We start from the raw sequence: 27,763 nt of genomic DNA, 5'->3' as shown, positions 1-27,763 counted from the left end.
GAGAAGAAGTCTCAGGTGTGGAAGCAAGGTCTAGAATTGAAGGGCCTTAGAGTTAATCTAGCAAAAACCAGTCTTAGTAAGTAGGAAGGCAGACAAATCACAAATCCTTTCAGGTAGATGGCCCTGCCCAATCTATGGAAAAGGCATAGGTAGAAACTCCATAAGATGTACCTTGTGTAAGCTATGAACATGTAAGAGGTGCAGCAATATCAAAGGAAGGTTAACTAGGAAGATAGAAAATGTGCAGAAAACAACTTCCATCACATGCTAGTGGGATAAACTAGAAGTAGTTGATAGCTTCCGTTACCTAGGTGAGCAAGTCAGTAGCAGGGGTGGATCCAATGAGAGCAAAGCTGCTAGAATACAGAATAGCCTGGGCAAAGTTCAGAGAGCTTGTATTTCTGCTGGTAACAAAGGGCCTCTTGCTAGTGAAAGGTAGAATGGATGATGCATATGTGCAAACAGCCATGCTACACAGCAGTGAAATATGAGCTGCAACTGCTGAGGACATGTGTAGGCTCGAAAGAAATGAAGCTAGTATGCTCTGCTGGATGTGTAATGTCAGTGTGTATGCACGACAGAGTGTAAGCACCCTGAGAGAAAAGTTGGACATAAAAAACATCAGATGTAATGTGCAAGAGATATGACTGCACTGGTATGGTCATGTGTTGCACATGGATGAGGACAGCTGTGTGAAGAAGAGTCACACCCAAACAGTGGAGGGAACCTGCGGAAGAGGTAGACCCAGGAAGATATGGGAAAGGGTGGTGAAACATGACCTTCGAATGTTGGACCTCAAAGAGGCAATGACAAGTGACTGAGACCTTTGGAGATATGCTGTGCTTGAGAAGACCTGGCAAGCCAAGTGAGATCGTAGCCATGGCTGATGCCAGTGTTGCATAACTGGCCTGTTTAAAAGTACTCTTCAATCGCCAGGCATATGCTGTGCTTGTGAAGACCTGTTGAGTCAAGTGAAATCGTAGTCATGGCTAGTGCCAGTGCTGCCTGACTGGCAATATGTAAAAAGTACCGTTTGAGCATGACCAATGCCAGTGCTGGTGGCATGTAAAAAGCACCATTCAAGTGTGGTTGATGCCAGTGCTGCCTGACTGGCTCCTGTGCTGGTGGCATGTAAAAAACACCATTTGAATGTGGTTGATGCCAATACTGCCTGACAGGCCCCCATGCTGGTGGGACGTAAAAAGCACCACTACACTCTTGGAGTGGTTGGCATTAGGAAGGGCATCCAGCTGTAGAAACCTTGTCAGATCAGAATGGAGCCTGGTGCAGCCTCTTGGCTTGCCAGTCCTCAGTCAAACTGTCTAACCCAACTATCGTGACATGTAAAGACAAGCAGACACACAAGTGATTGACTTCTTTCAGTTTCCATCTATCCAATCCATTGAAAAGACTTCAATTAGTCCAGGGTTATAGTAGAAGATGCTTGCTCAGGATTCTCACTGTGGGACTGAACACAAAACCATATGAATGGAAAGCAGACTGCTTAACCACACAGCCATGTCTGCGTCTAAATGTAAAAATATACAAAAGATAGAACTAACTGGAAAAAAAAATGTAATACGTATTAAGAGGTATTAATTAAAAAAATAATTAACTAAACAAAAGTTACGGGTTATGGTGTGGACTTTGTTTATTCTTCTTTGGCAAACATTGAAATTAGTTGGCATGGTAATTCAGATGAAATAGTCATATATAAACAAGTTGTGTTTTTTCTGTAATGTATTCGTAAAACGTGACTTTTATGATGGTTAAATAGAATTAATGTATCCATACAGTTATGATAGACTTATGCAGCCATGTGATAAAACAAAGTTGTAGGTCAACTTTCTCTGCAGAGTAAATGACAACCGGTATTCATAAACGTAGGGTATAACATATTGCTTCAGTTAATTTGTGATTATGACACACAACAGGCAGAATATATCAATTATGTTTCTAATGGTTACCTTAACATTTTGGAATGGAGAATGATTTAGTTAAGAAACTTAGATAAGACAGATGAAGGATAACCCGGCGGTAGGGGAGATAACCCAATGAACGGCGAGCATTTAACGATGACGCCACGTTTGCTATCTTCACTAAGGCATCACTGAAAGGGCTAGAGACATTTTGGCATTGCTGACTTATTTGATATTGGATGCTTCTCTTGTTCTCTTCCTGTTAATGTGTATGAGCATATTTGTCTTTATGAGTATGACGATAGGGAAAGCGGTTATATCAATTGTGTTCAATAATAAATTGTTATTTCTCTTTACTACTCTCTATTTGTATGTGTATATTTTTACACGTGTGTATGTGTGTCTGTTTGCTTCCAGCAGCATAAAGTATTGTTGCCAAGTTACATCGAATGTCCAGTTAGCTGTGCCAAATAGTCTGCCTCCAAGCAGCTGCATTAAATCGTCTTATTTTGTCATTGAAACTACCAGCATTACATTTCCCCCCCTGTATCCCTTGAAAATAATGGTCTATTTTTTTTAAAGTAGTTTAGCTTGAATGAGTTATTTATTCCAACTTCCAAGTCATACAATTTCTTCTTTTTGAGTAATGAAATTATTTATGAGATATTATTGAGCAGCAAATACCTCCTTTCATTTCATTTGCATTACAAAGAGGAAAAACATTTGAATGGATATCGGAAGTCAGGAGATATTCTTGATGTTTTTGTGTTTGCTGACTAGATGCTCCTCAACTGAGTCAAAAAAATGGTTTGATGTTAAATGGTTCTTTGGAAAACTATAACCATTTCATGTAGGTAAGACAGTAAAATGAAAATAATTATGATAAAGATGTTTCTTTTTATATAGACAGAAGGTTTGAAAGTAGAGAGAAAAGAATAGTCAATTATATTGAACCCAGTACTTCAGAGATACTGTGTTTCATAAAGCCTGGAAGGAAGAAAGGCAAAGTTGACCTTAGCAGGATTTCAACTCAGATAAATCTGATGCTAAAAATTCTGCCAATCCACTGCTCTAATGATGATAATAATAATAATAATAATGATGATGATGATAATCCACACAAGAACAGGTAAACAATATTACAGTCTGTTTTGTTATTTCTGTTCTTTTTTACGCCTTATACTTAACAGGGGGACAGGTTTTAAACACACTTCTAAAAAAATTCCTAAATTCCATCAAAAATATTCTACTGCTTTACAAAATACATCTTCATATCAAAGAATGCTCCATAGTTTTCAAAAGGGAAAATAATTAACAAAAAATAATAAAAATCTTTCAAATAAATAAATAAAAGATGTCCAATTTAAATTCATAAGAGAAAAATAATCCCATCAAAAAATGTTACCTTACTGTATCAGATACATTTAACCAATATTAATAGGTAGGTATAATTCAGTATATTTAAATAGGTATTGAATGAGTGAGTGAGATGAAAAACTGTCTGCGGGGCATATGGAATGGACTAATTATGATAGCAGCAATAATAGATCTCAATCAATCAATCAATCTACAACAAAGAAATTCAGTGGATTGGGGTGACTGACTGAAGTGCAATTTGGCTGTTTCTGCAGAGAATTAAAGGAAAAAAGTTGACAGAACAATCTGGAAACATTTTTACCGTAGCCAGGAAGGTTCTTTTTCCGTTGCTAACCAGTTACTCCACATTTCAGAGATGAGATAAAACACTTCCAGGATGTTGATTTTTTTTGTTTTTGTTTTGTTTTAGCCAGTTCAGTTGCACCGAATGACTTGACAAGGATATGGCATTGCAGAGGTTGGGGGGGGGGGGTTAATCTTTTTTTTTGTAGCAAAAAATTTTTTAACTGCCAAGATGCACACAGACATGCACTAACATGCACACAACATACACACTAAGACAAACAGTAACTGTCCTCGCTGTCAGATGAAGAATAATCACGTTGGAACTTTTGCCGTTTGGGTCCATCATTTTCAGCCCCCGAGTCTGTGTTGTCAGAAGACATGTGACGTGTCTGTTTGTGCTCACGTAATGATGTAGAGTCCCTAGCACCTGAACTGTGTCGATTGCGTCTGTGATGTCCCATTAGGGATGACTGTATTTGTTGCTGATGTTGTTGTGGTGGTAGTGACTGCTGTTGCTGTTGCTGCTGGCTACCAGAGATGATGGGCAGTCGAGGTTTTATATCAATTTCGGTATCGTACAATCTCTCAGACTTATGTCTCCGGTGACGTCTTTCTTTGTGCATTTTCCGCCGGATGTACCGAACTGTTTCCGATCCTGTTGAAGAATCCCGTGACCTGCGATGCTTTCTGTGTTTGCTGCATCCAGTGCTCTTGCGACGCTTGCGACGGGGCTCGCAATCACTATCACTGTCATCAGATCTTGACCGATAATGATGCCTCCTCTTCTTCTCTTTACGTCTACCAAAATACACAAGAGCATAACATTAGGGGTAATAGAAATAAACAACATGGGATAATTATCAACTAATATACCAGTAACCAAACAGACATATTGTTTACTTAGGTCAACAGCAACCATGACATTATAAACAAATTAAAAACAACAACAGCTGATATCAATTACATTTTTGTTCAAACTGAAGTGAAAATGGGTGACAAAAATTAAATACCTACAGAAATGTAAAAGTGTGTGTGTGTATGTGTGTGTGTGTATATATATATATATATATATATATATATATATAAAAAACCTAGGTTTGACTAATGCCTTGGAAGTAAAATCTGGCAGACAGAAACTGTATGGAAGCTCATCACATATGTGGGTGGATGTGCATGTGCATTTGTTGTCTGCATTAACACTGCTTGGACAATTGTGACATTTCTTTATGTCTAGTGGCTTGAAATTCATTGCAAGTATCATCATCATCATTGTTGTTTAACGTCCGCTTTCCATGCTAGCATGGGTTGGACGATTTGACTGAGGACTGGTGAACCAGATGGCTACACCAGGCTCCAATCTGATTTGGCAGAGTTTCTACAGCTGGATGCCCTTCCTAACGCCAACCACTCCGAGAGTGTAGCACCCAATACCTTCTGTAAAGTGGTCAGCGTTAGGTAGGGGAAACCAAACCAAAACAGACTATGGAACCTGGTGTGGCCCCTGGCTTTACCAGTTTCTTATTTCTTTATTGACCACAGGGGGCTAAACATAGAGAGGACAAACAAAGAGAAAAGGATGAAGTTGATTACATCGACCCCAGTGTGTAACTGGTACTTCACCCGAAAGGATGAAAGGTAAAGTCGACCTCGACGGAATTTGATCTCAGAACGTAACGGCAGACGAAATACCACTAAGCATTTCGCCCGGTGTACTAACGTTTCTGCCAATTCGCCGCTTTTTGACTTTACCAGTCACTGTCAAGCCATCCAACTATGCCAGCGTGGAAAATAGATTTTAAATGTTGATGATGATGATTATTAACCCTATCACACCATGCCTCCAGTATAGCGGGGAAAGCATAATTGTAATTGCTACTGGAATCCCGTTAAAATGGTAATGAACAAAGCATGTAGAAAAAGAAAATAAAACACCAAAATTAGACAAGTGATCACATTGCAACTTTGTAATCGAGATGTTAATGACCCATTATTAAAGATTTCTCGCACAGCAGTTGTTTACTTTTATTTCTAATTGAAAACAAAAACAATGGAATTTTGCTATGAAGGGAACATGTGATGAACCCAGCACTTCGTCTGGTAAACAAATAAGGCCCAGACTATTTACAGTTGAGGAAATTATCAATATTTATTCTTCAGATGAAGAGTTTACTCTTGTCACAATGAGAGTCATCACCATCGTTTAACGTCCGTTTTCCATGCTGGCATGGGTTGGACAGATTGACTGAGGTCTGGAAAGCCAGCAGTTGCACCAGGTTCCAATCTGATCTGGCAAGGTTTCTACAGCTGGATGCCCTTCCTAACACCAACCATTCCGAGAGTGTAGTGGGTGTTTTTTATGCGCAACTGGCATGGGAGCCATCAGGCGGGCATGGCATCAATCACGTTTGGGTGGTGCTTTTTATGTGCCACTGGCACAAGAGCCAGTCAGGGGTTACTGGCATCGGCCACGATTGGTTGAGTTGTGCCACTGGCCACAGCTATGATATTGGTTTTACTTGACTCAACAAGTGTTCTCAAGCATGGGCTTCCACAAAGTTTCCATCAACCAAATTCAATCATAAGGCATTACTCAGCCTGAAGTTATAGTAGAAGACATTTGCCAAGGTGCTGTGCAGTGGGATTGAACCTGAACCCATGTGGTCGCAAAGTGAGCTTCATAACCACATGGGGAAACATTTTTTTCCAGTTCTACAAAATCTGAAAATCTTCATAACAAACCTTTTTCTTGTTCTTCTTTTGTGACGGCGGTGATGTGGACCATTCTCTTCATCTTCAGATCGATCACTGCGAAATTCCTCTGGATACAGTTCCTTATAACCGCTGTGACCCCACCTGTGAAATGGTCGACAAGAAATTTTAAGAAAACTTTACACAAGCATAAACTCCATTAAATACCACATGACAGGACACAATGGCTGTAGGCATTAAATGGAGCAGATAACATTTGAGACTTCATTCAACTACAAGGTCCCCATGGCTGTCCAGTTGCCACAGTGATTTACGCAGCTGGCATAAAGCCATCTCCCTCTCTACTATATCTCCCTCAGTTGAAGGGGGCCTTTTCTTTCTCTTGCAAGTTACGGGGGGCGGGCTCACTGGAGCCAATGCCACAAAAAAAAAAAAACAAAAACAAAAAAAGTAGTTCTAGGCACATAAGAAAGTTGTTTGCCTAGAACTTTCTGTCCAGTGCATCATTTTCCTTCCAAACTTGGAGGATATGATATGAGGGGGTATTTGGCTACTATTACTAGCAGGTCACATGACCATGTAGAAGCTCCTTCATTGCTTTGTTAGCTTGACACTGTTATATTCAGGAATAGGAAAGACACACTATAATAGCAAGCAAGCTGGCCTCCGCTGGATTTGAATTCAGAATGCAGGAAGTTGGAATAAACACCATGAAACATTCTATACACTCTAATGATTCTGCCAATTAGCGGTTCTTTTTAGGTGGGGTAGCTATTCCCACACATCTTCTAATTACAGTTAGTGATTAGTAGGTGTGTCGGTTCATCAATTAAATTCTACTATAACTACAGCTAGTGTGTTGTGCCTTGTGAAAGGCGACAATGAAACTTGTCTGTCTACCTGTCATAAAACAGTGCCTACAGACAACTCAATCATAAAAACTCCCTCCTTCAGGGCTGAGTGGTTGGCAGTATGGAAGGGTCTCATCTCTGCATCATTGTTTAAATGTCTGCTTTCCACGCTGGCATGGGTTGGATGGTTTGACTGAGGACTGGCAAGCCAGGAGGCTGCACTAGGCTCCAGCCTGGTCTGGCAGGATTTCTACAGCTGGATGCCCTTCCTAACACCAACAACTCTGAGAGTGTAGTGGGTGCTTTTTATGTGGCACCAGCATAGGGGTCAGTCAGGGCCTCATCCAATTGTTGAAAAATACCATCTTCAAAGAACCACTCCATCCATGGCAGTATAGACAAATGAATGTTCAAAACTTAACTACAGCTTTAATCAATGTGGTGTTGAACCTCTGAAGAAGACACACACTAGTTCAATTAAGAGTTGAGGGGTTAGCTATATGAAAGGTATCTTGTTGTAAAAATGATGTCCCCAATAACAGCCATAATAGAGAGAGAGAGAGAGAGAGAGAGAGAGAGAGAGAGAGAGAGAGAGAGAGAATCAAGTGAACTTAGACAGAGCTGATGAAGGAGTTTATATGTGGTCACTTATCTTGCTAGAAACAGCAGTTGAATCTCCTCAAACTGCATCTGAAGCAGTGTACATCCGAAATAGCGCACTTTCTCATCAATTCAGTGAATGAGGGCTCAGGAAGACATAGCTGAACAGTGTTCTTAGATCAGTGTGGAAAACGACCATCACCTGAGGATCAAAACTCAAGACTTCTAGCAGCTTCCTCTACCTGTCTCTGTCACCTCAGTTCCTATTGCCAGTGGGTTTATGAAGAAAGTGTTATAGTGTTAGTGACTTGGTTTGTTGAACAACCAGTACAATGAATATTGTTATAGAGGGCATGATGGCGTTGAGCTGGCAGAAGTGTTAGCATGTTGTGCGAAATGCTTAGCGGTATTTTGTCTGCCATTATGTTCTGAGTTCAAATTTTGCCAAGGTTGACTTTGCCTTTTATCCTTTCAGGGTTGATTAAATAAGTATCAGTCACGTACTGGGGTTGATGTAATCGACTTAATCCCTTCCCCAAATCTGAGGCCTTGTGCATCCAGTAGAAAGGATTATTATAGGGGGTATGAGGGTAGTGAGCTGACAGAATCGTTAGCATGTTGGGTGAAATGCTTAGCGGTATTTTGCCTAACTCTACATTCTGAGTTCAAATTCTACCTAGGTCGACTTTGCTTTTATCTTTCAGGGTCGATGAAATAAGTACCAGTTATACACTGGAAAAGGGGTCACTGTAATTGACTGACTAGCCCCCTTCTCAAAAAAATTTTCAAGGCCTTGTACCTAGAGTAGAAATAATTATTATGGGGGTTATGGTTTGTGTACAGCCAGTTCTTCTCACTTGTCCTTCAAATTTAGAGAAGTTAGCAGCAACAAGTGCTACGAGCCTAGTTATCAAGATGCAGGATTTGCAAAGAAATATCTTCTCTTCAATGAGAGGCTGAAGAGCTGAAATACATGGAGAAAATGATGTAAAGCCTCACCTGCCAGGATCATTCTCTTCAGCCCGTTGTAGCTGCCGAGTATAATATGTACTACGAGTGGTAGATGATGGAATTGGCTCGTCATCCATATGAGCACGATACCTCCGATATGATATGCTGTCATCTCTCACACGGTTATCATAGAGAAAGGACTTGCGGGTGTCCTCAAAGAACACATCAGTAGACTTCTTATCTTTGTCTTCTTTATCCTTATCCTTCTCTCCACCTCTGTCTTTTTCTCTGTCTTTCTTGGACAGTTGTGATCTTTTCTCCTTCTGTCGCCACATTTCAGCCTCCTCCACAATCTGAACAGAATTTCACACAAAAAAAAAAAACAAAAAAACATCCCATTTAGTATAAATAATGCATAAGTTATGTACATACAATTGATAGCATTTGTGAAAAACTAAATGTAAATGACTTTGTAAACACTAGGAGTGGTGTCCTGATGTCAAGCTTTCAAGTACAGAAACTTATTTCACACTTTTAAGTTTGCACAGAATATCTCAGCATCTCGTTGCCAGTGACCCTGGACTGGCTCCTGTATGGGTGGCACATAAAATATACCATTCCGAGCGTGGCCGTTGCCAGTACCGCCTGACTGGCCTTCGTAGGATTTTCGAGCGAGATCGTTGCCAGTGCCCCTGGACTGGCTCTTGTGCGGGTGGCACATAAAATACACCACTTTGAGCGTGGCTGTTGTCAGTACCGTCTGACTGGCCTTCGTGCAGGTGACACGTAAAAAGCACCCACTACACTCTCTGAGTGGTTGGCGTTAGGAAGGGCATCCAGCTGTAGAAACTCTGCCAAATCAGACTGGAGGCTGGTGTTGCCATCCGGTTTCACCAGTCCTCAGTCAAATCGTCCAACCCATGCTAGCATGGAAAGTGGACGTTAAACGATGATGATGCTGATGATGGATTTTAATCCTGTTGATATCAACCTAGTTGAGATCTGTCTGTGGTTCTCTGGCACAGCATTCCTCATCATATTATATAGTGTTCATATAAAAATTAAAACCTTCCATTATGATTTAATGTAAGAAACCTCTTCTGCTCCAAACTCTAGCTTTTTAATAATAAAAAAAAAAGAAAAGAAAAAAAATTGAAACACAAAGAATAGGCTGAGTGTTTGTATAGTTGTGTAACACTTCACAACCACGATTCTACCACATGATTGAAATAGTATAAATGCAGGAATGGCTGTGTGGTTAAGAAATTTGTTTTGGAGCCACATTTTTAGAGGTTTGGTCCTGTTGTATGAACGTTGCTGGCTGGCATTTTATATGTACAATTGTGGATCAACTAATATTTTGTGAAAGAAACTGGTAGACAAAGAAATGAAGGTGATTGTCACACACACACACACACACTTATATATATCACTTTTATTGAGGCAGATTTTCCTACAGCTGGACGCCTTTCCTGTCACCAACCCACACTTGTTCTCAAGGTAATATTTCTCCATGGCTATAGTAGAAGTCACTCACTCAAGGTGCCATGCAGTGGAATTGAAGCCAAGACCACATGGGAAGTAAGCATTTTTACCATCTGGCCATGTCTGTGCCTATATACATACATACATACATACATACATATACACACATATATATATATATATATTATAGTTCTGGGTTCAGTCTCACTGTGTGGAACCTTGGGCAAGTGCCTTCTACTATAGCCACAGGCCGACCAAAGCCTTGTGAATGGATTTGGTAGACGGAAACCGAAAGAATCCTGTTGTATATATATATTTATGTGTGTATTTGTGTTTGTCCCCTGGCCATCGCTTGACACTTGAAGCTGGTATGTTTATGTCCTTGTAACTTAACGGTTTGGCAAAAGGGACCGATAGAATAAGTACTAGGCTTACAAAGAATAAGTCCTGGGGTGTCAATTTCTTTGACTAAGAAAACCCTTTAAGGCGGTGCTCCAGCATGGCTGCAATCAAATGACTGAAACAAGTAAAAGAATAAATATGTGTGTGTATGGTGTCCCAGCATGGCTGTAGCCCAATGGCAAAAACAAGTAAAAGACAAAAAGAGAATATACATGGAGTGACGTGTACGTATATTAGTGAGTTTGTGCAAAGGAGATTGTATTTCCACTTAGGCAGTGAACCACAAAGGTATGTGTGGGCTTCATGATGTATTCTAACATGTTATGTGATCTATGTAACAAAAGGCTCATTCAAAAACGTGTCATTTGCATCCAGTTCACAGCTTAACTGTATCTAGGACGCTTGTTGTTCAACAGATATGGGGATTATTACCATATTTGGAAAGGAAAGCCAGCTATAGAAAATCTGCCTCATCATCCAGTGTTTTAAATCCGGGTTTTGGCCCTGTTGACAGGGGTGGCTGGATCTACCTCAAATCATGAGGCTTTTTCGGAGCAGGATTTTCTACGGGGAACATGCCCTTGCTTAACCCCAACCTTGGTTTCTAGACATGAGTGGTCTCGAGACCAAGGCCTCTACCACGATTTTTAAGAAATGTGGTGGAAAACTAGCTCAAGAAAGCAGGGACGCTAGTCCCTGAAACCCCTTTCCAAAATGTTCTGAGAGTACTTCACTCAGTAAAATTCATAAGCATGAAAAGCTATACAGAAAATTATGAAAAGGAAGTTATAGTCATATTCTGAGTACAACATATTTGAAGGAAAAACTACTCCTCATATATTCATACCCAGACATACAGATTATCTCTGATTCCATTGAGGTTATGTTAAATCTCTGTTATACATGTTTCTGTAGAATCAGTGTACAATTTATATGTGAATTGAAGCACTCTGTTATTGTTTACGATCCTCATGAAAAGCTTTACTGTAAACACAGATAAATGCCAGCATTTTGGAATACAGGAAAGTACCTTCTCTGCTCATCTCATGTTCTCTCTTTTCCCTCCAACAACCAGTTTTCTCTGTCTGGAACTTCCCTACATACACACCTTGTCTCTGATGACAGAATACCTAGTGTATGGAGATACTGACCCTGTAACCTGGGACATCCCAGAAACAGCTGTAAGACGTTAACTACTTCTAATTCTCCTTTTTTGATTCACCTTACTCTTATTAAATATTCTAAATGACCTGAGATACTCGTCCATCTTTGGTCTTGTTGTCCATTTTCCTTTCACCATCATCATTGTTTAACGTCCGCTTTCCATGCTAGCATGGGTTGGACAATTTGACTGAGGACTGCTGAACCAGATGGTTACACCAGGCTCTAATCTGATTTGGCAGAGTTTCTACAGCTGGATGCCCTTCCTAACGCCAACCAATATATATATATATATATATATATATATATATATATATAAGATTCTGGAAGGTCTAGCACCAAACTTTGAGACTGAAAGCTATACCAGTCACTGTATAGGTGTCATTGCATAATACCAAAGATTTTGCATTCTCCATCCAGATTAAGGACTCGGTACTTTAGGGTACAAATACTTTCAGCTTTTCAATACTTTGCCAAATGACCTCAGAGATCTACAAGGTACAGATGTAAATGTGTTCAAAAAACAACTAGACAAATGTTTATCTAATACACCAGAGGAACTCACATCAGGGCATGAAACACAAAGAAGGGCAGCTCTGTCCAACTCACTATTTCCTCAGGACCGATTCCAGAAAGAGGGCTGAGAAAGGAGTCTAAGATAAACAAGCATTAATGCTAATGGCAGTGCTCCAGGATGGCCACTTCCCCTGGTTGAAACTGATAATAAAAACAGAAAGCCTAATCTCATATATTATTTGCCATATTTGAAGAACGACACAGAAAACTAAGAAGGGTATCAAACATGTACTCACTCTGTTATGGGTGTCAGTGTGACGTATAACATTCTGTAGCAGGGTTTTGGCAGATCTGTGCAGCATTTTTAAGGGTTACAGAAAACAAACAAGATTCTGAAAGAGAAACAAAATTTAGATGAGCCCCTACAGATATTCTGGAAGTTAAAAAAGAGACTGACAAACTGTATGATGGTGGAAAAAAACAATATAAAGAAAAAAACACATGAAATTGCTTAGATTTGTGGATGTCAGTCAGTCTCAAGTCAACCCTGATCCAACAGATCTATGTTCAAAGACAGTCGAGCCATGACCATTCCACCTTTTTGAAATGAGGTATGGTTTTAGATACTTGGCTGCTGTTTCTAACAGATTGAGCAATCACAGTTTGTCACACAGTAACTTGAAATGTGGACTGATCAATGCCGAAAGTCCATTCAGCATTGATTAGTCACATAAATCAAAAAAAATATTTCAAATAATAATATGTCCAGTAAGGAGACATGGTATGCACTGAATCACAGATATAGTTTGACAAATTATAAAAGAAAAAGATGCAAAAACAGAAGACAAGTGTTAAAAATAAATGGAAATATTAAAAATAGAAATAATTTCACCAAGTAAATGATAAGAATGGGTTGACAAGGTATTCAAATTTAGAATGAGAAAAGAAAGAAAGACAGATAGAGATAGACAGATATATATATATATGAGAGAGAGAGAGAGAGGTTTGTTCCTTATTATTAAAGGAGATCAGTTACCAAGTTACTGGATCTTAATTAAGCAAATGAAATTTTTTAAAAAATCATTTAGTCTTGGAGCAGGGCCATGAGCAGAAAATGTTCAGATTCTTATAACAGAGTGAAGGTTGTTTGGATTTTAGAACCTTTTAAAAATAGTAGAAGAGTTAAAAGACAAAAACTTTAGTAGAGGGCTGGTGGTTAGAAGGAAATAATAAGTTTTGACTATGAGACAGTCAACTCTTTTGGGGCTGCAGGACTCAATTTAAAAATCTAATACCAGTACTTCTACATGAAGTATTTCAGAAGGACAAAATTCCTGGCACTGAGGTGCATCAACAAGCCAGCATTTGATACCTGTACACCTTCCTTCAGAAGGTCCAAGTGATATGGGGTGGGCATGTCAGTCACATGAAAGACAACTGCATCCCAAGGAAGTTCTTATTTGGATAACTTTGTGAGAGAAAGTGCACCATTGGCCAGGGAGATGGGCAAAAGAGGTTCAAGGACTGGCTAAAAGTATTTCTAAAGGAATTCAAACATCATGGCTGACTTGAGAGAGCTGCTCGCCCAATACCAACACAATTGGTGCAGACTGGTTCACAGTGGTGCCCAAACAGCTAAAAGAAAAAGAGCTACAGCAGGTGAGGAAGAGTGCTCACTCCATAAAGCAGAGCTACAAATAACCTCAAGTGCCACACCTTCCCATGCATGCCCTACATACAGGAGAGGATACCTGGCAAGGATAGATCTTATCAACCATTACTGAAGTCATCAGGTAAAGGTGCCAATCCTGAATCTTAGCCATCTTTGATATAACGAAGAACAAAGAACATAAAAGGACATTAAATATTGTGTGGATTAGTTTAAATTATTATTTTTTTTTTTCTGATTCTCCAGATGTTAGATCTCAGTAGTGGAGTTTACAAATGAAATTACAACAGATTGAGATGTGTCACAAGAAAATCAATAGTGGGGAGCCATGTAACATGTGAGTTGCAAAAATAAAAAAAATAAAAACATCAAAAAGACTGATAGTGATAATATAAAATGAGTGGAAGAGAGGAGGTGAAACAAGTTGTTACTTTCTCGAGAACAACAGAAAAAAAATCTGTCAAATTCCCCAAAAGATTTCCATTAATAAACACTACCCTTAATATAAGAATTACTCTTTTACTTGTTTCAGTCATTTGACTGTGGCCATGCTGGAGCACCACCTTTAGTCGAGGAAATCGATCCCAAGACTTATTCTTTGTAAACCTAGTACTTATACTATCGGTCTCTTTTGAGGAACCGGTAAGTTACGGAGACGTAAGCACACCAGCATCGGATGTCAAGCGATGGTGGGGGTACAAACACAGACACACAAAAATACATATATATATATATATATATATATATATATATATATATATATATATATATATATATACATACATATATACGACGGGCTTCTTTCAGTTTCTGTCTACCAAATCCACTCACAAGGCTTTGGTCGGTCCGAGGCTATAGTAGAAGACACTTGCCCAAGGTGCCATCCAGTGGGATTGAACCCAGAACTATGTGGTTGGTAAGCAAGCTACTTACCACACAGCCACTCCTGCGCCTATTAACAAAATATAAATAATTTTTTTGGTCACCTTTATCTTTCACTGGTTTCAGTCGTTGGACTGCAGCCATGCAAGGACATCATCTTGATGGAGTTGAACAAACTGACCCTGGTTCTTGTTTTTTAAGTTTGATACACACTATTGGTCCCTTTTGCTAAAACACTGTTATGAGGATGTAAATAAACCAACACTAGTTGTCAAGTGCTGGGTAGGGTGAGGGACAAACACAAAGGCTATATATATATATATATAGTAAGTCAGTTACACTGAACCTAGTATGCAACTGGTACTATTTTTTTTGACTCCGAAAGGATGAAAGACAAAATCAACCTCAGATCTGTAAACATGGAAGAAATACCACTAAGCAGTTTGCCTGGTGTGCTAACAACTCTGCCAACTCACCACCTTTGTGTTTGCATTCATAACATCATCGTTTTAATGTCCACTTCTCCATGGCTGCAGGGGGTGGATGGAAACTCACTGAACCAAATTATCTACGATGAGATGCAGTTCCTGTCACCAACCCTCAACTGTTTCTAAGCAATATTTCTCCATGGCCAGACATGTGTTTCACAAAAGATTGGAAATGAATGACAGAGCTTAGTGGACAGTAGCATTCATTTACCACTCTCACTGACACAGACACACCCACATATACATATATATATATACACACACACACACACAATGGGCTTCTTTCAGTTTTCATCTACCAAATCTGCTCACATGGTTTCAGTCAATGTAGGGTTATAGAAGAAGACACTCACCCAAGTCACCACACAGTGTGACAGAACTCGAGACCACATAGTTAGGAAGCAAACTTCTTAATCACACAGCCATGTTTGCATCTATTGTGTAACGAGATTTTCATTTAACCCTTTAGCATTCAAACTGGCCAGACCTGGCTTATCACACCAATCCGACAATATCATTGTAAAGATTAACAGTTACCACATCCAGATCTCAAAGCTACAAAATAATGCATGATTCATTCAAAATGATGTGAATAAATAAGCATGACTTTTGACAAAGTAATCTGAATGCTAAAAGGTTAAACATGCAGTTTAATGTAGAGAGTTTTGGGTGGGTCAGTAACACAGATCTGGGGATGTCTTGAGTAGGTTGGCACCACAAGACCAAAAGCAGGTTGTAGCTCAGTATCAGGTCAATCCTGATTAAGCAGACATATGATCAGAGTTTTTCAAGAAGCAACCAGTTCATTTTTTCATGAATATGTAGGGTTAAATTATCTAATATGTTCTTTCCTTACTTAGGACAGTTAGCTGTGATTTCAGTGGGGTTTAGTTCTCTAATAGAATGATCACCAAGAGTTTGGTTCTTTGCTAGGCTTTTGGCTGGGCTGATAACAAGGAACCAGTTGAAGTGTCAGGTAGGTTGCCAGTAGGATTCAATAACTGATTCAATTCAATAGTAAAACTGAAATATTTGTTAGTATTGTGGCACATCACGAATAAATAATATAATGGGAACCGTGAATTAGAAATATACTGCCCCACTGGGCCACAGACATAAAAAAAAATTATCCAACGACCTAGTTTAAAAATACAAGCATTCGTTATAAACGGGGTTGTTGGGTTATTTAAAAGAGCACACAGATGTACACAGATACACACACACACATATGCACATAGATACACACACAATTTACTCCGACACAGCCTGAACGATCGTACACAAGTGTGAAATTCCGATGAGCAACGAAGAGATTTATCAACTTTATATTGAGTAATGCTTTACTCGTTTGCATAACACACACACACATATATATATATAAACGAGCACTGGATATTAGTAGTTTTTCGTTCATATCAGTGCAATAGTGTATGATGATGATGTATATTATATAAGAAGCCGGAGAATAACACAGATACAGACTATCCGTGACAAAATCTACCGAAGACATAATAAAGTCATAATCCAAAATTGAATAAATCTCACCCTTTTTCTATAGACAAATGTCAATCAGTACATTGCAAGACTTTTTTTTGTTAATATAATTAATCTGTGTAGTAAGACTGCCGAGAGCACACATGTTGTATATACGAAGCTGTGAAAATCGGGTGAGAATTAGTTGTGATCTTGCATCAGTTTAGATAAAGAAAAGCTTATCTATTTATCTGAGTGTACACAATCATCTCAACGGATGGAAGTATGTCTGCGGTGTCACGAGGAATTCGGTTATAGCATCTTGGCACCGGAAGAGAGACTGGTGGCTTACACGGTAACATCTGATAATAGATTAGTAGAGTGAATGTAGCAGGTGTAGACATAGAAACCAACCAACATGTACATAATACGTGGACTCCGTAAAGAAATATAATAATGATGATTTAACGAAATCTACACCAGCACCATGCAGCCATTTTTAAAATGCCGACCCCTCTCTTTCACTCACTCCTCACTCTAAAATCAAAACTGATGAATCGTCTTTTCTTTCTTTCTTCGTAAGCAAGATTTCCTCGGCTTAAACTTTGGAATTTCTTAATGTAAAACAAATCAACTAATCGACAATCAGTAATAAAAACGCACTTAGGGAACAAACCGCGCACACACACACACATCTATCTATCTATCTATCTATCTATCTAATACACATACATACATATATGTTATAAGGTGAGGTTCTTACGTTGCAACTAAAAATTTCCACGTTCCCGATGACGAATGAAGTGTACTTACTGACATCCATACATATATACACACATGCATGCATGTATATTATTTGCACGAAGCTCGTGATTCCCACTCAATAGCTTTACTGAGCATATAATTTGCACAATTATATTTAGCTGGATAAATTCTTGAACAGTCACTAATTTCATTTGTATGCCATAAAATATAAATAATATACTATAAAATGTAATAAGTAGGTTTCGTCGAACAGAAAATCGATTTGACAAAGTCACACTAAAAATAATTGGAAACCATACCACCAAGTGCTCCAGTTAAATGTGTGAATCGTTGGTGCAGATGGCAAAGATATATATCAAATACACTTGGCTAAAAGATTGGAGTTCAAATCCCGACGGAGACGATTTTGTCGTTAATCTCTTTCAGGATCGATAATTAAAAAGCCGGGGTTAGACTTCACCGATCATATCCCGCCTAACAGATACTGTTACTGAATTTAAACAAAGGTGTTCCTATCCATATATATAGATTTGCTAGAAATAGCAGTTAAGTCTCCATCCGAAACATAATGCAAACAAACAAACGAACAAATAAAATGAGGACACGTTGAACAATGTAATCCGGGGTTTCTTTTATTAAAGATCATAACTCGAATGCTTTTGATCACACGCCTGTTGGATCAAGCCTTTCTTGGGGCTAAACCACAACAACGAAGTCCTTTTTCAATTACAATAAGCCAGAAATATTGCTAGATGTACATTTCAATATAAACGGTAAGAAGGATACAGACACACATTCACTCATATAGAACAGGTATCTGTAAGGGTCTTATGGCTAGACAGATATCTAAACATGAAAACAACACATACACACGTATTTATGTGGGTAAATTGCTTTTAAATGCTTGTTTGGCAAAACTGATGTTTTGCATCATGTTTGCAAGCAGAAATTTAAATAATTTTTTTCAAAGTCAGATCTATTAATGAAGATATATAAAAAAAGATTAATTTAATTTTCTTACAATGGCGAGTCTCTTTATAAAGTAATCGCTAAAAATTGCACCCAGATTTTCCCTCAAATCGCATCCTGCTGTTTTAATAGAAGAAAGGATGTGAGGTAATGCCGCCAATATTGTTTTAGGGATCAAGGGATCCTTTTAAAAAATATATATATATAGGATGGTATAGCTGGAATGTGTTCGATCATTGGTTTGCTCTTTCAGGGGCTGGACAACTAAACAACTTAGAGTTACCGGCATAAATCAAGCAACAACATTACAAGAGTAGGTCGAAGAGACATTTAAATGAGGGTTGAAGGACGATATACAGAGATATAATAAACACATATACATACATACATACATATATATATATATATGTATATATATATATATATGTATATATATATATATATATATATATATATATATATATATGTGCAAGAAAGCACACAAACCTCAATACTTACCGTTAGCTTTATGTCATAAACATCAAAGAAAATGGAATCTCGAACACTATGATCTAAGATGCGTGTGTGTGTATATATAAACGTGTTTATGTATATATAAATATATATATATATATATATATATATATATATAATATACAGCTCAGTGTATATAATACCTTTGGAGTACAGAATTTGTTTTCACCGTACCGACTTCCGGCAAATATTACATCACCGAACTCTGTAAAGGAAGAGTGTACGCTGTACAACCGGATCTGACCTTTTCGTTCGTGTCACGATGTGATGTAGAAGTTTGGGGAGTAGGGGAGGGTATCAATTGTTGGTCATGACTGTAGTGGTGGTGGTGGTGGGGGACATGATTAGCTGTTGCTAGGATACGTGTAAATAATACAATTCGTAGCCCGGTGTGGCAATATACACAGATATATATATATATATATATATATATATATATATATATATAAATGTGATGTTAAAGTGGTTGATTAGTTTAGTAAACAACTTTGAGAAATAACCGAAGTAAAAAGTTGCTGTGACTTGTGTCTTTGAACGGTTTTACCAGAATCCTCTGTTTTGCGTGATTTAAGGTAAGACAGCAATTTAGGGCTTTCCTTTGATGGGGACGGAAAGAAATCGCCCGGGGATGAGCTACATATATATATATATATATATATATATATATATATATATAATATTAGGGATAAAAATCCAAAATTACAGGTAAAAACTCAATTAAAATCAATTTATTAAAATTAAATTAAATTTCACAGTATTTTCATCGATGAGTTCATGAACCTTGGTTCTTTTTCCCTAAAACTATATATATATATATATATATATATATATATATATATATATATATATATATATATATATAATCGAAGTTAAAGAATACGTACACCAGGTGGTTAATGTTTAGAGTTAGGATTAGGGTTTTGTCACGCCGAAAACCGGTGGTGTACGTATTCTTTACCTCCGCCTATATATATATATATATATATATATATATATATATATATATATATATATATATATATATATATGACATCTTTTACTTGTTTCTGTTATTAGACTGTGGCCATGCTGGGGCACCTCCTTGAACAACTTGTACTTATTTTTCTGTCAAGTCTGGTACTTATTCTATCGGTTCTGTTTTGCCCAACCGCTAAGTTACGGGGACGTAAACACACCAGCACTGGTTGTCAAGCCATGGTGGGACACACACACAGCGGGATTCTTTCAATGTCCGTGTACCAAATCCACTCACAAGCCTTTGGTCGGCCTGAGGCTAAAATGTACTCTACCTTTCATCCTTTCAGGGGTGGGTGGGTGAGAGATAAAATAAGTATCAGGCGAGCATTGTGGTCAAGGTAATCAACTTATCCTCTCCCACACCCAAATTGCTGGCCTTATGCCAAAATTTGAAATGAATATTAATTATCATCATCACCATCATCATCGTCTGCCTTCCATGCTAGCATGGGTGGGAATCAGTTTCAAATTTTGGCACAAGTCTAGCAATTTCAGGGTGGAAGTTTGGAGGTGGGGGGGGGGGCAAGTCGATTATATCGACCCCCTAGTGCTCAACTGGTACTTATTTTATTGACTCCCGAAAAGATGAAAGGCAAAGTCCACCTTGGTGGTATTTGAGCTCAGAACGAGAAGACAAACAAAATGCTGCTCAACAGTTTGTCTGGCATGCTACCAATTCTGCCATCTTGCTATAAATCATAATATTAATTCTCTTGTAGATGGTGTCAATTCTACCAAACACGCAGAACTCTGAACAGGATAAAGTTCTCCAGCAAGCTGAGCAGATTTGGTCAATGCTTGATGACATGGTTGTAAGTGACCCAACAGCTTATAAAAAGTTTATTGAGAATCAGATGAAGGATGCTCATAAGTTTTTAGAAAAGAATGGTACCAAACCAGAATTTGGCTTAAAGGTTAAATTAAAAGTAAGTCACTCATTTAAAGTATCATGTTTTTTTTTTCATGTCTCAACCGATGCTTCTTACGTCTTACATCAATAAAATGTTATTAGATTTATTTTGCTTTAGAATTATTTGTATATTTATTTGACTTATATACATTTGTGTGTATATGTATGTATATCTATCCATCTTTCTCTCTCTCTCTATCAGTCCATATATATGTGTGTGTGTGTTAAATGATGATGATGGTACACACATACACACACACACATAGTCACAATGAGGATATTCATACCTCTTATAGGGATATTATCATCCTAGATATACTGGTTTAATATATTGTAATTTGAAGAGATATTTCTTCAATGAATATATTATATAAAATATCATAAAATATCAAATATTATTATCAAGTTTGAAAAACAGAGAGATCTAATGGATACAAATCAATTTAATAATTAACATATTCACCTACAATTGTTTCATTTCACAACCCAAATTGAAACTGCAAGACATAAAAATATATAATAATGTAATCCTTGTATTGTCTTTTGTGCTCCCTGGTGATTTTCCATCCAAGGTATTTTAGAATGCAAAATTATAGATTGATGTATGTTTTGTAGATTTTCTCTTATGCTGTCATGTAGCACTAGCATGGGTGCTTTTATGTGGTGTCAACATAGGTACTTTTATGTGGCACCAGCATCCACAAGCTTACTACTACTACTACTACTACTACTACTACTACTACTACTACTACTACTACTACTACTACTAGTTTCTAATTTATTGTCTTTTGGTTTATGATTTCTTTTTGTAGGATGACAACGACTATTTGTTTCTGGAAATATATTCATCTCTTTTGGTTCCAGCACCAAACTTTGGAGAAAACATTGCAGAGATTCCTTCGTTTATTCAAACTGAAGAGGATTCAGAACACTCAAACAGTTTGTATCTACTTTATAATGTAATCTCGCTGGTCAATGTGGTCATTTGTGTTGGGTAATGACTGAAAGGGTACAATGTCAAATACAAGCGACCAAAATGGGGTTCTCTGAAAGATCCCTGGAGTAACATACTTGTCAAGGTTCATAGCTTGAAAATTAGGGAGTCTCTCCAGTTCCAGCCTGTATCTTTTTTTTTGCATTGAGAAGTCACAACTCTGGTACAACACTTGTGATTGGAATGTTGTAGGAAAGAATTGTCGCAAGACAGATTCTTCAAGCTGAGCAACTAGTGTCCATAGTCTCAGTTGGTCACACTTGGTAATCCAGCTGAAAAGTGTAATGATAGTTGCTTCTGATAAGGCCCTATGGAAGAGGTGGTTGAGGACTACCCCAAGCAGGCAGAGCAAAATGAACAAATGGATAATCGATATCCCCTTCATTTTTAAACTGCCTCTTCGTCAGTTATGATGACGAGGTTTCCAGTTGATCCAATCAATGGAACAGCCTGCTTGTGAAATTAACATGCAAGTTGCTAAGCACTCCATGGACACATACCCTTAACAATTTAACAGTCGCCAACAAGCCAGAGGACTTAGGCTTGACAATTTGACAGTAGCCAACAAGCCAGAGGACTTAGGCTTGACAGTTTGACAGTAGCCAACAAGTCAGAGGACTTAGGCTTGACAGTAGCCAACAAGCCAGAGGACTTAGGCTTGACAATTTGACAGTAGCCAACAAGCCAGAGGGCTTAGGCTTGACAATTTGACAGTAGCCAACAAGTCAGAGGACTTAGGCTTGACAGTAGCCAACAAGCCAGAGGACTGTGCCAAGCCCTAATATCATAAATTAAAAATCCCCTGAAGGTGGTACTTTGCTATGGCTGCAGTTCAATTCCTGAAACTAATAAAATAATGAAAAATGTTGAAATTTGTTATAAATGTGATATGCACTTGAAGAATTCTTTTTGATATTTACCTCCCCCATCTTTTTTTTTCTAATTCCAGAACATAATAAGCCTCATATTTTAGTTGCCCTGAATCCTCTTCTGACCAGCAAACTGGCACCAAATGGATCCCTTTTAAAGGAGCAGCAGAATTTGGTAGAATATCTATTAGAGAACATCCAGGCACAAATACCGTTCTCTTTGGTTACAAGTGATTTTTCATTCTTTGACAAAAAGGAATGCAAAGGTGATATTAAAAGATTTCTGCAGTTTTTGAATGAACAAGTCTGTAAGAGAAAGCAAAACAAAGTTCCTGACGTAAATGGAAATGCCATTAATAATAAGCTGGACAGTATTAAGCTACCACAACAGAGCGAGAAGCTAGAAACTCTACCATTACTTAATCTGTCCAAGGAACGACCCCAGAAAGAAAGAAAACCAAAGTTAATTGAAGAATTACCAGTTAAGGAACCGAGGTTTGGATTTCTTTCTTTCTTTCTTTCTTTATTTTTCCTTTTTTTTTTAATCAAAACTTGAAATGATATTGTTATAGTAGTTGCATCTACTACAAAGAAATTGACAAAATGTAGCATTTGTACTCAGTAACCAAAGGTCTTTTAGATTCTTTCTTGCTTGCTGGCAGATGATGGTACTGTCAAGGGCTGAAGATCCATCTGTCCATTTCTCCTGCCCACTTTTACTGGGAGGGTCATGGGAGTAGAGTCTTCAGGTATCTCCTCGATAAGGTCTTATCACAAGCAACCATCATTATACTTTCTCACTAGATTCACAAGCATGACCAATTGAGACTTTGGATATTACCTAATCATCTTGTTCTGGTTGGTTCCGTTTGAAGAAGCCGTCTTGTGATTCTGTCCTGCGACATTCTAATCACATATTCATGGTACCGGTCTGTGCCCTCTCAATGCAGAAAGATAGCAGTTTGACCTGGAGAGACTCACTGATCCCCAAGCTATGCCCTCTGTTACTTGAGAGATCTTTCAGAGAAACCCCATTTCAGCTGCTTGTATTTGGTGGGTACAGGAGAGATTAATGGTTGATATTTGCAGTTGGCATGCAGCTACTTGGTTCATCAGAAAGCTATCTCCAGGATTCACTGAATGGGATTGCTGCCAAGTGCTGCAAAGCAGGGATGAGAGTAAATATTGAGATAACTGAGACATTAGTCCTCTCAAGAGCTGAAAATGTCCAGGAAAAATATGGCCGTACCATACTGATGTCTGTCATTGGAGGAGTGTACTTTTATTGAAAGTGGTAGATTCCAGTCATTAGCAGCATCCACTACTCATGTAATATTACCAACCCAGCATTGCATTTACTAAATGCATAACATTAGCAACATAGCATTAACTACAAATGTAATATTAGCAACAGATCACGCATTTAATATTAGCAACACAACCCATCACACATGTGACATGTAATGTATATAAGAACAAGTAGTACATATTGTCACACACACACACACACACACACACACACACACATTCGTACAGGTATGCACACGCAGGCATAAACACATTCACACACTTACATTTCACATTTCCCTGATGTCATGTGTTTGTCTGTTTCCAGGTACACTTTAGACAATAGCAATGCTGACAGTTTGTGTGTAGCTGTTGAACTTCCAGGTGTAAAATCTGGGGATGAATGTGAAGTTGATATCATACAGGTATTATAATCTTCTATGTATATCTTTTGAGTTTCTGATAAACAAATGTTGTTATGTTACAATCGGGCTGTGAATGCATTGGAAGGTCTTATGACATCCGACTGCATTGAATGCATTAAATATAACTTTACACGAATATATTCTATTCAACACTGCTTTGTGCAATATAATTTATTTAATTCTAGCTTGGTCAAACTTTACATACATCAACAAATGTACCATATTCTGTCTTCTTTTCAAGCTGCAAATGACAGATCTGCTTTGTAATTGACAAGGCAAAAAGACATAGAGACACATGCATCCTGTTATCCAATGACAAATTTCATAGCCCACACATGTCTTGGAGACGAGTTTTCTCCTGGGACTGTTTCTGCAGCAGCAGGTCTTATCATGTTCAAATGCACCTAGACATGTTAAATATGATTTTACACAAACATATTTTATTCAATGCTGCATCGTGCTACATATACTAAATCTTATTTGTATTAAACATTAGCGACCGAAAAGAAAGTCAATGCTTCTTAAAAAGAGTTATGTGTTAAGGGTCGTCTATTCTAATATTTTTTAGTAAGCAGACAAGATTTAAAATGTTTATATTCTTTGCAAGTGTATCATTAACATAATACAAGAAGGTGAAAGCTTGGCTGAAAGCTTAAGAAGTTTGCTTTACAATCTTAAAAGTCTTGGGTTTGATTCTGCCAGGGCAAGGGATTTCCATCTTAGTTTGGGTTGATCCAACTTTTGTAAGTGAAATTGTGTAAATGGAAAGTTGAGTGGAAGCCCCTTTGAATTGACTGCACCACTAATAAAATCTGATGAGCTGCTAAAACAACTGGTTCACTGAGTTACCGAAAATTAATGACATTGTTTAAGTTACTGAAATTTTAATCATTGTTATCTTCTTCTTCCACCTCTTCCTCTTCCTTTTCTTTTACTTCATCTTCTTCCACTTCCTCTATTCCTCCTCCTCCTCCTCCTCCTCCGCCTCCTCCTCCTCCTCCTCCTTCTCCTCCTCCTTCTTCTTCTTCTTCTTCTTCTTCTTCTTCTTCTTCCAGCAATTGTGTTACAGATAGATTTAGGAATGCGAATACAAAATGTATGAAATTTTTAATGCGTTTATGAAGTTTAGGCTGAAATATATATACAGATTTAGAAGGAAAAATGAGTCTGTTAAAATAAATAAATAAATAAATAAATATCTCTGTTGCTCTGTTAAAATAAATAAATAAATAAATATCTTTCACATAAAATTATGGACTCCGTTCTAATATAGAATCAATGCAAGGGAGACAATTTAGCTATACAGTTAGAAAAATAAATTATTACCCTTTACCGCAGAACTTAACCCGTCTACACTTACCTGTGTACAAATTCACACAAATATACGCATATATACGTTATAGACTGATACGCAAGATTTTTTTTTTTTATCTACTTATAAAACTTTGTCATTGTATCAAGAGCACATACGTTCTTCCTGTGTGACTAGCATTCCGTCGATTACGACGACAAGGGTTCAGTTGATCAGATCAACAGAACAGCCTGCTTATGAAATTCACGTGCAAGTAGCCGACCACTCCACAGACATGTAGTGCAGCAAGTGTTACATAGATGACTGCATAATCCTCTTAGAATTGTAGTTTAACCCATAGTTAATTACCAACCTTCTAATTTAATTTCTTTCTAAATTTCAGGATGTGCTGATGGTTACAGTTATGGGAAAATATGACCTTTTTTTACCACTTGATGCTCATGTTGATGACTCCAGAGCAGATGCTCAGTTTCATAAAGACAAAGCTGTCTTATCTGTCAGACTACCATATTTGGAAACTCTTTGAAAAAAAAATTCTGCCCAAGTTTAAATCCTGAGAGTTTTTTTCTTTTTTTCTTGTAAACCTATACAGATATATTTAAATATAATGGTTTCAAATTTTGATGCATGGCCAGCAGTTTTAGGCGGGGTGGGAAAGCTAGTTGATTACATCAATCCTGGTTTTCAGCTGGTATTTATTTTATTGACCTCCAAATGGATGAAGGGTTGACCTTGATGGACTTTAACTCAGAACGCAAAGTGGGAAGAAATTCTGCAATGTATTTCTTCCAATGTGCTAATAATCCTGCCAGTTTGCCACTTCAAATCTCAATATAGTTCTTTCTAATTTTGGCATAAGGCCAACAATTCTGAGGGGAGGGGAAGCTGATTATATCGATCCCAGTGCACGACTGGTACTTATTTTATCCACCTTGAAAGGCTGGAAGGTATAGTCGACCTTGCTAGAATTTGAACTCAGAACGTAAGGAGTTGGAAGAAATACCACAATGCATTTCTTCTGATGCTGTAATGATTCCACCAGTCATTTACCTATAGATAGCATCAAATCTCAAATCAAGGAAAACTATTAATGGTCTGTGTTGGTAAGAGTTCATAGACAACGTTTTCATTAGGTTCCATTGCTGTGGGGAAGGAAGAATTTTGCATATAGAGATCTTCTTCTTTATCAAAGAGTGAAGAAGATAGAATAAGAATTATTGTTGACTGAGTTGTAGGTGAATAAAAAATATACTGCTAGTTGTGTTCATCATGGTCATGATCATGATTGTGATCATCATCATTGGTTTAATGTCTATTTGTCCTGTCTTTTGGGGGTTGGACAGAATTGATTTGAGGCAGATTTTCTACAGCTAGATACCCTTCTTGTCACTAACTCACTCGTTTCCAAGCAAAAGCCAGCATTTAAAGACATATTAAAAGATAGTGCAGATAATTATTGTGAGTAAATTATATCAACACAGCATTTAAAACTTAAGATTCTACGAGTAGTGAAATATGTTGCCAAGAATTTATCAAACTAGAAAAGACGGACGGACAGGGGTGACAAATCTAAATCAAAATAAGTTAACTACACCGAAATATATATAGATATATTAGTACATAACCATGTTTCGGTTATAAAAATGCTGTGTTAAGGAATCATGAAAATTTAGACTGATATTCTTTAATAAGCTATTTAGGTAATCTAATTTGTAATCTAATCCAAATAACCATCTCGCTATTATGGGTAATATTTACAACTGTTTACTTCGTTGTTAGTCCTTAAAACAATTTTTCTCATGTTATTGATATGATAATTTATATCGATAAAGTACAACTGATATGTACCGCTAGCTTAGCAAATAATGTCAACAGTCCGACAGATACCCACAGCATTCGTAAACTGCGCCTAAATTTACCTGTATATATTTTTA

The 27,763-nt window shown here is 37.7% G+C and overlaps 2 protein-coding genes across 8 annotated transcripts; one reads left to right on the top strand and one right to left on the bottom strand.

The window, feature by feature from the left end:
• Window positions 1-1,626: 1,626 nt before the first annotated feature.
• LOC106869282 (uncharacterized) lies at window positions 1,627-19,140 on the bottom strand. 7 transcript variants are annotated; one of them, XM_089352143.1, is made up of 5 exons: window positions 19,001-19,140; window positions 12,553-12,648; window positions 8,741-9,045; window positions 6,321-6,434; window positions 1,627-4,379 (listed from the first exon to the last, which is right to left on the bottom strand). In XM_089352143.1, the coding sequence occupies exons 2-5, from the start codon at window positions 12,616-12,618 to the stop codon at window positions 3,851-3,853; spliced, it is 1,014 nt and encodes a 337-aa protein (XP_089208269.1). In that variant the 5' UTR covers window positions 12,619-12,648; window positions 19,001-19,140; the 3' UTR covers window positions 1,627-3,850. The 7 variants fall into 7 exon arrangements, with proteins under 7 accessions (XP_089208269.1, XP_089208273.1, XP_014770439.1 ...); XM_089352147.1 differs by lacking the exon at window positions 19,001-19,140 and adding an exon at window positions 18,555-18,859; XM_014914953.3 differs by lacking the exon at window positions 19,001-19,140 and adding an exon at window positions 17,582-18,059.
• Window positions 16,223-26,380, top strand: LOC106869283 (PIH1 domain-containing protein 2). Its single transcript, XM_052967860.2, has 6 exons — window positions 16,223-16,271; window positions 20,752-20,958; window positions 21,755-21,881; window positions 22,886-23,300; window positions 24,421-24,517; window positions 26,212-26,380. The coding sequence occupies exons 2-6, from the start codon at window positions 20,752-20,754 to the stop codon at window positions 26,353-26,355; spliced, it is 990 nt and encodes a 329-aa protein (XP_052823820.1). The 5' UTR covers window positions 16,223-16,271; the 3' UTR covers window positions 26,356-26,380.
• The last annotated feature ends 1,383 nt before the right edge of the window (window positions 26,381-27,763 follow it).

The sequence above is a fragment of the Octopus bimaculoides genome, chromosome 5, assembly GCF_046866305.1.
Source record: "Octopus bimaculoides isolate indiv1 chromosome 5, ASM4686630v1, whole genome shotgun sequence".
Classification (NCBI taxonomy): domain Eukaryota; kingdom Metazoa; phylum Mollusca; class Cephalopoda; order Octopoda; family Octopodidae; genus Octopus; species Octopus bimaculoides.
This window is presented reverse-complemented; position numbering and strand designations above follow the sequence as displayed.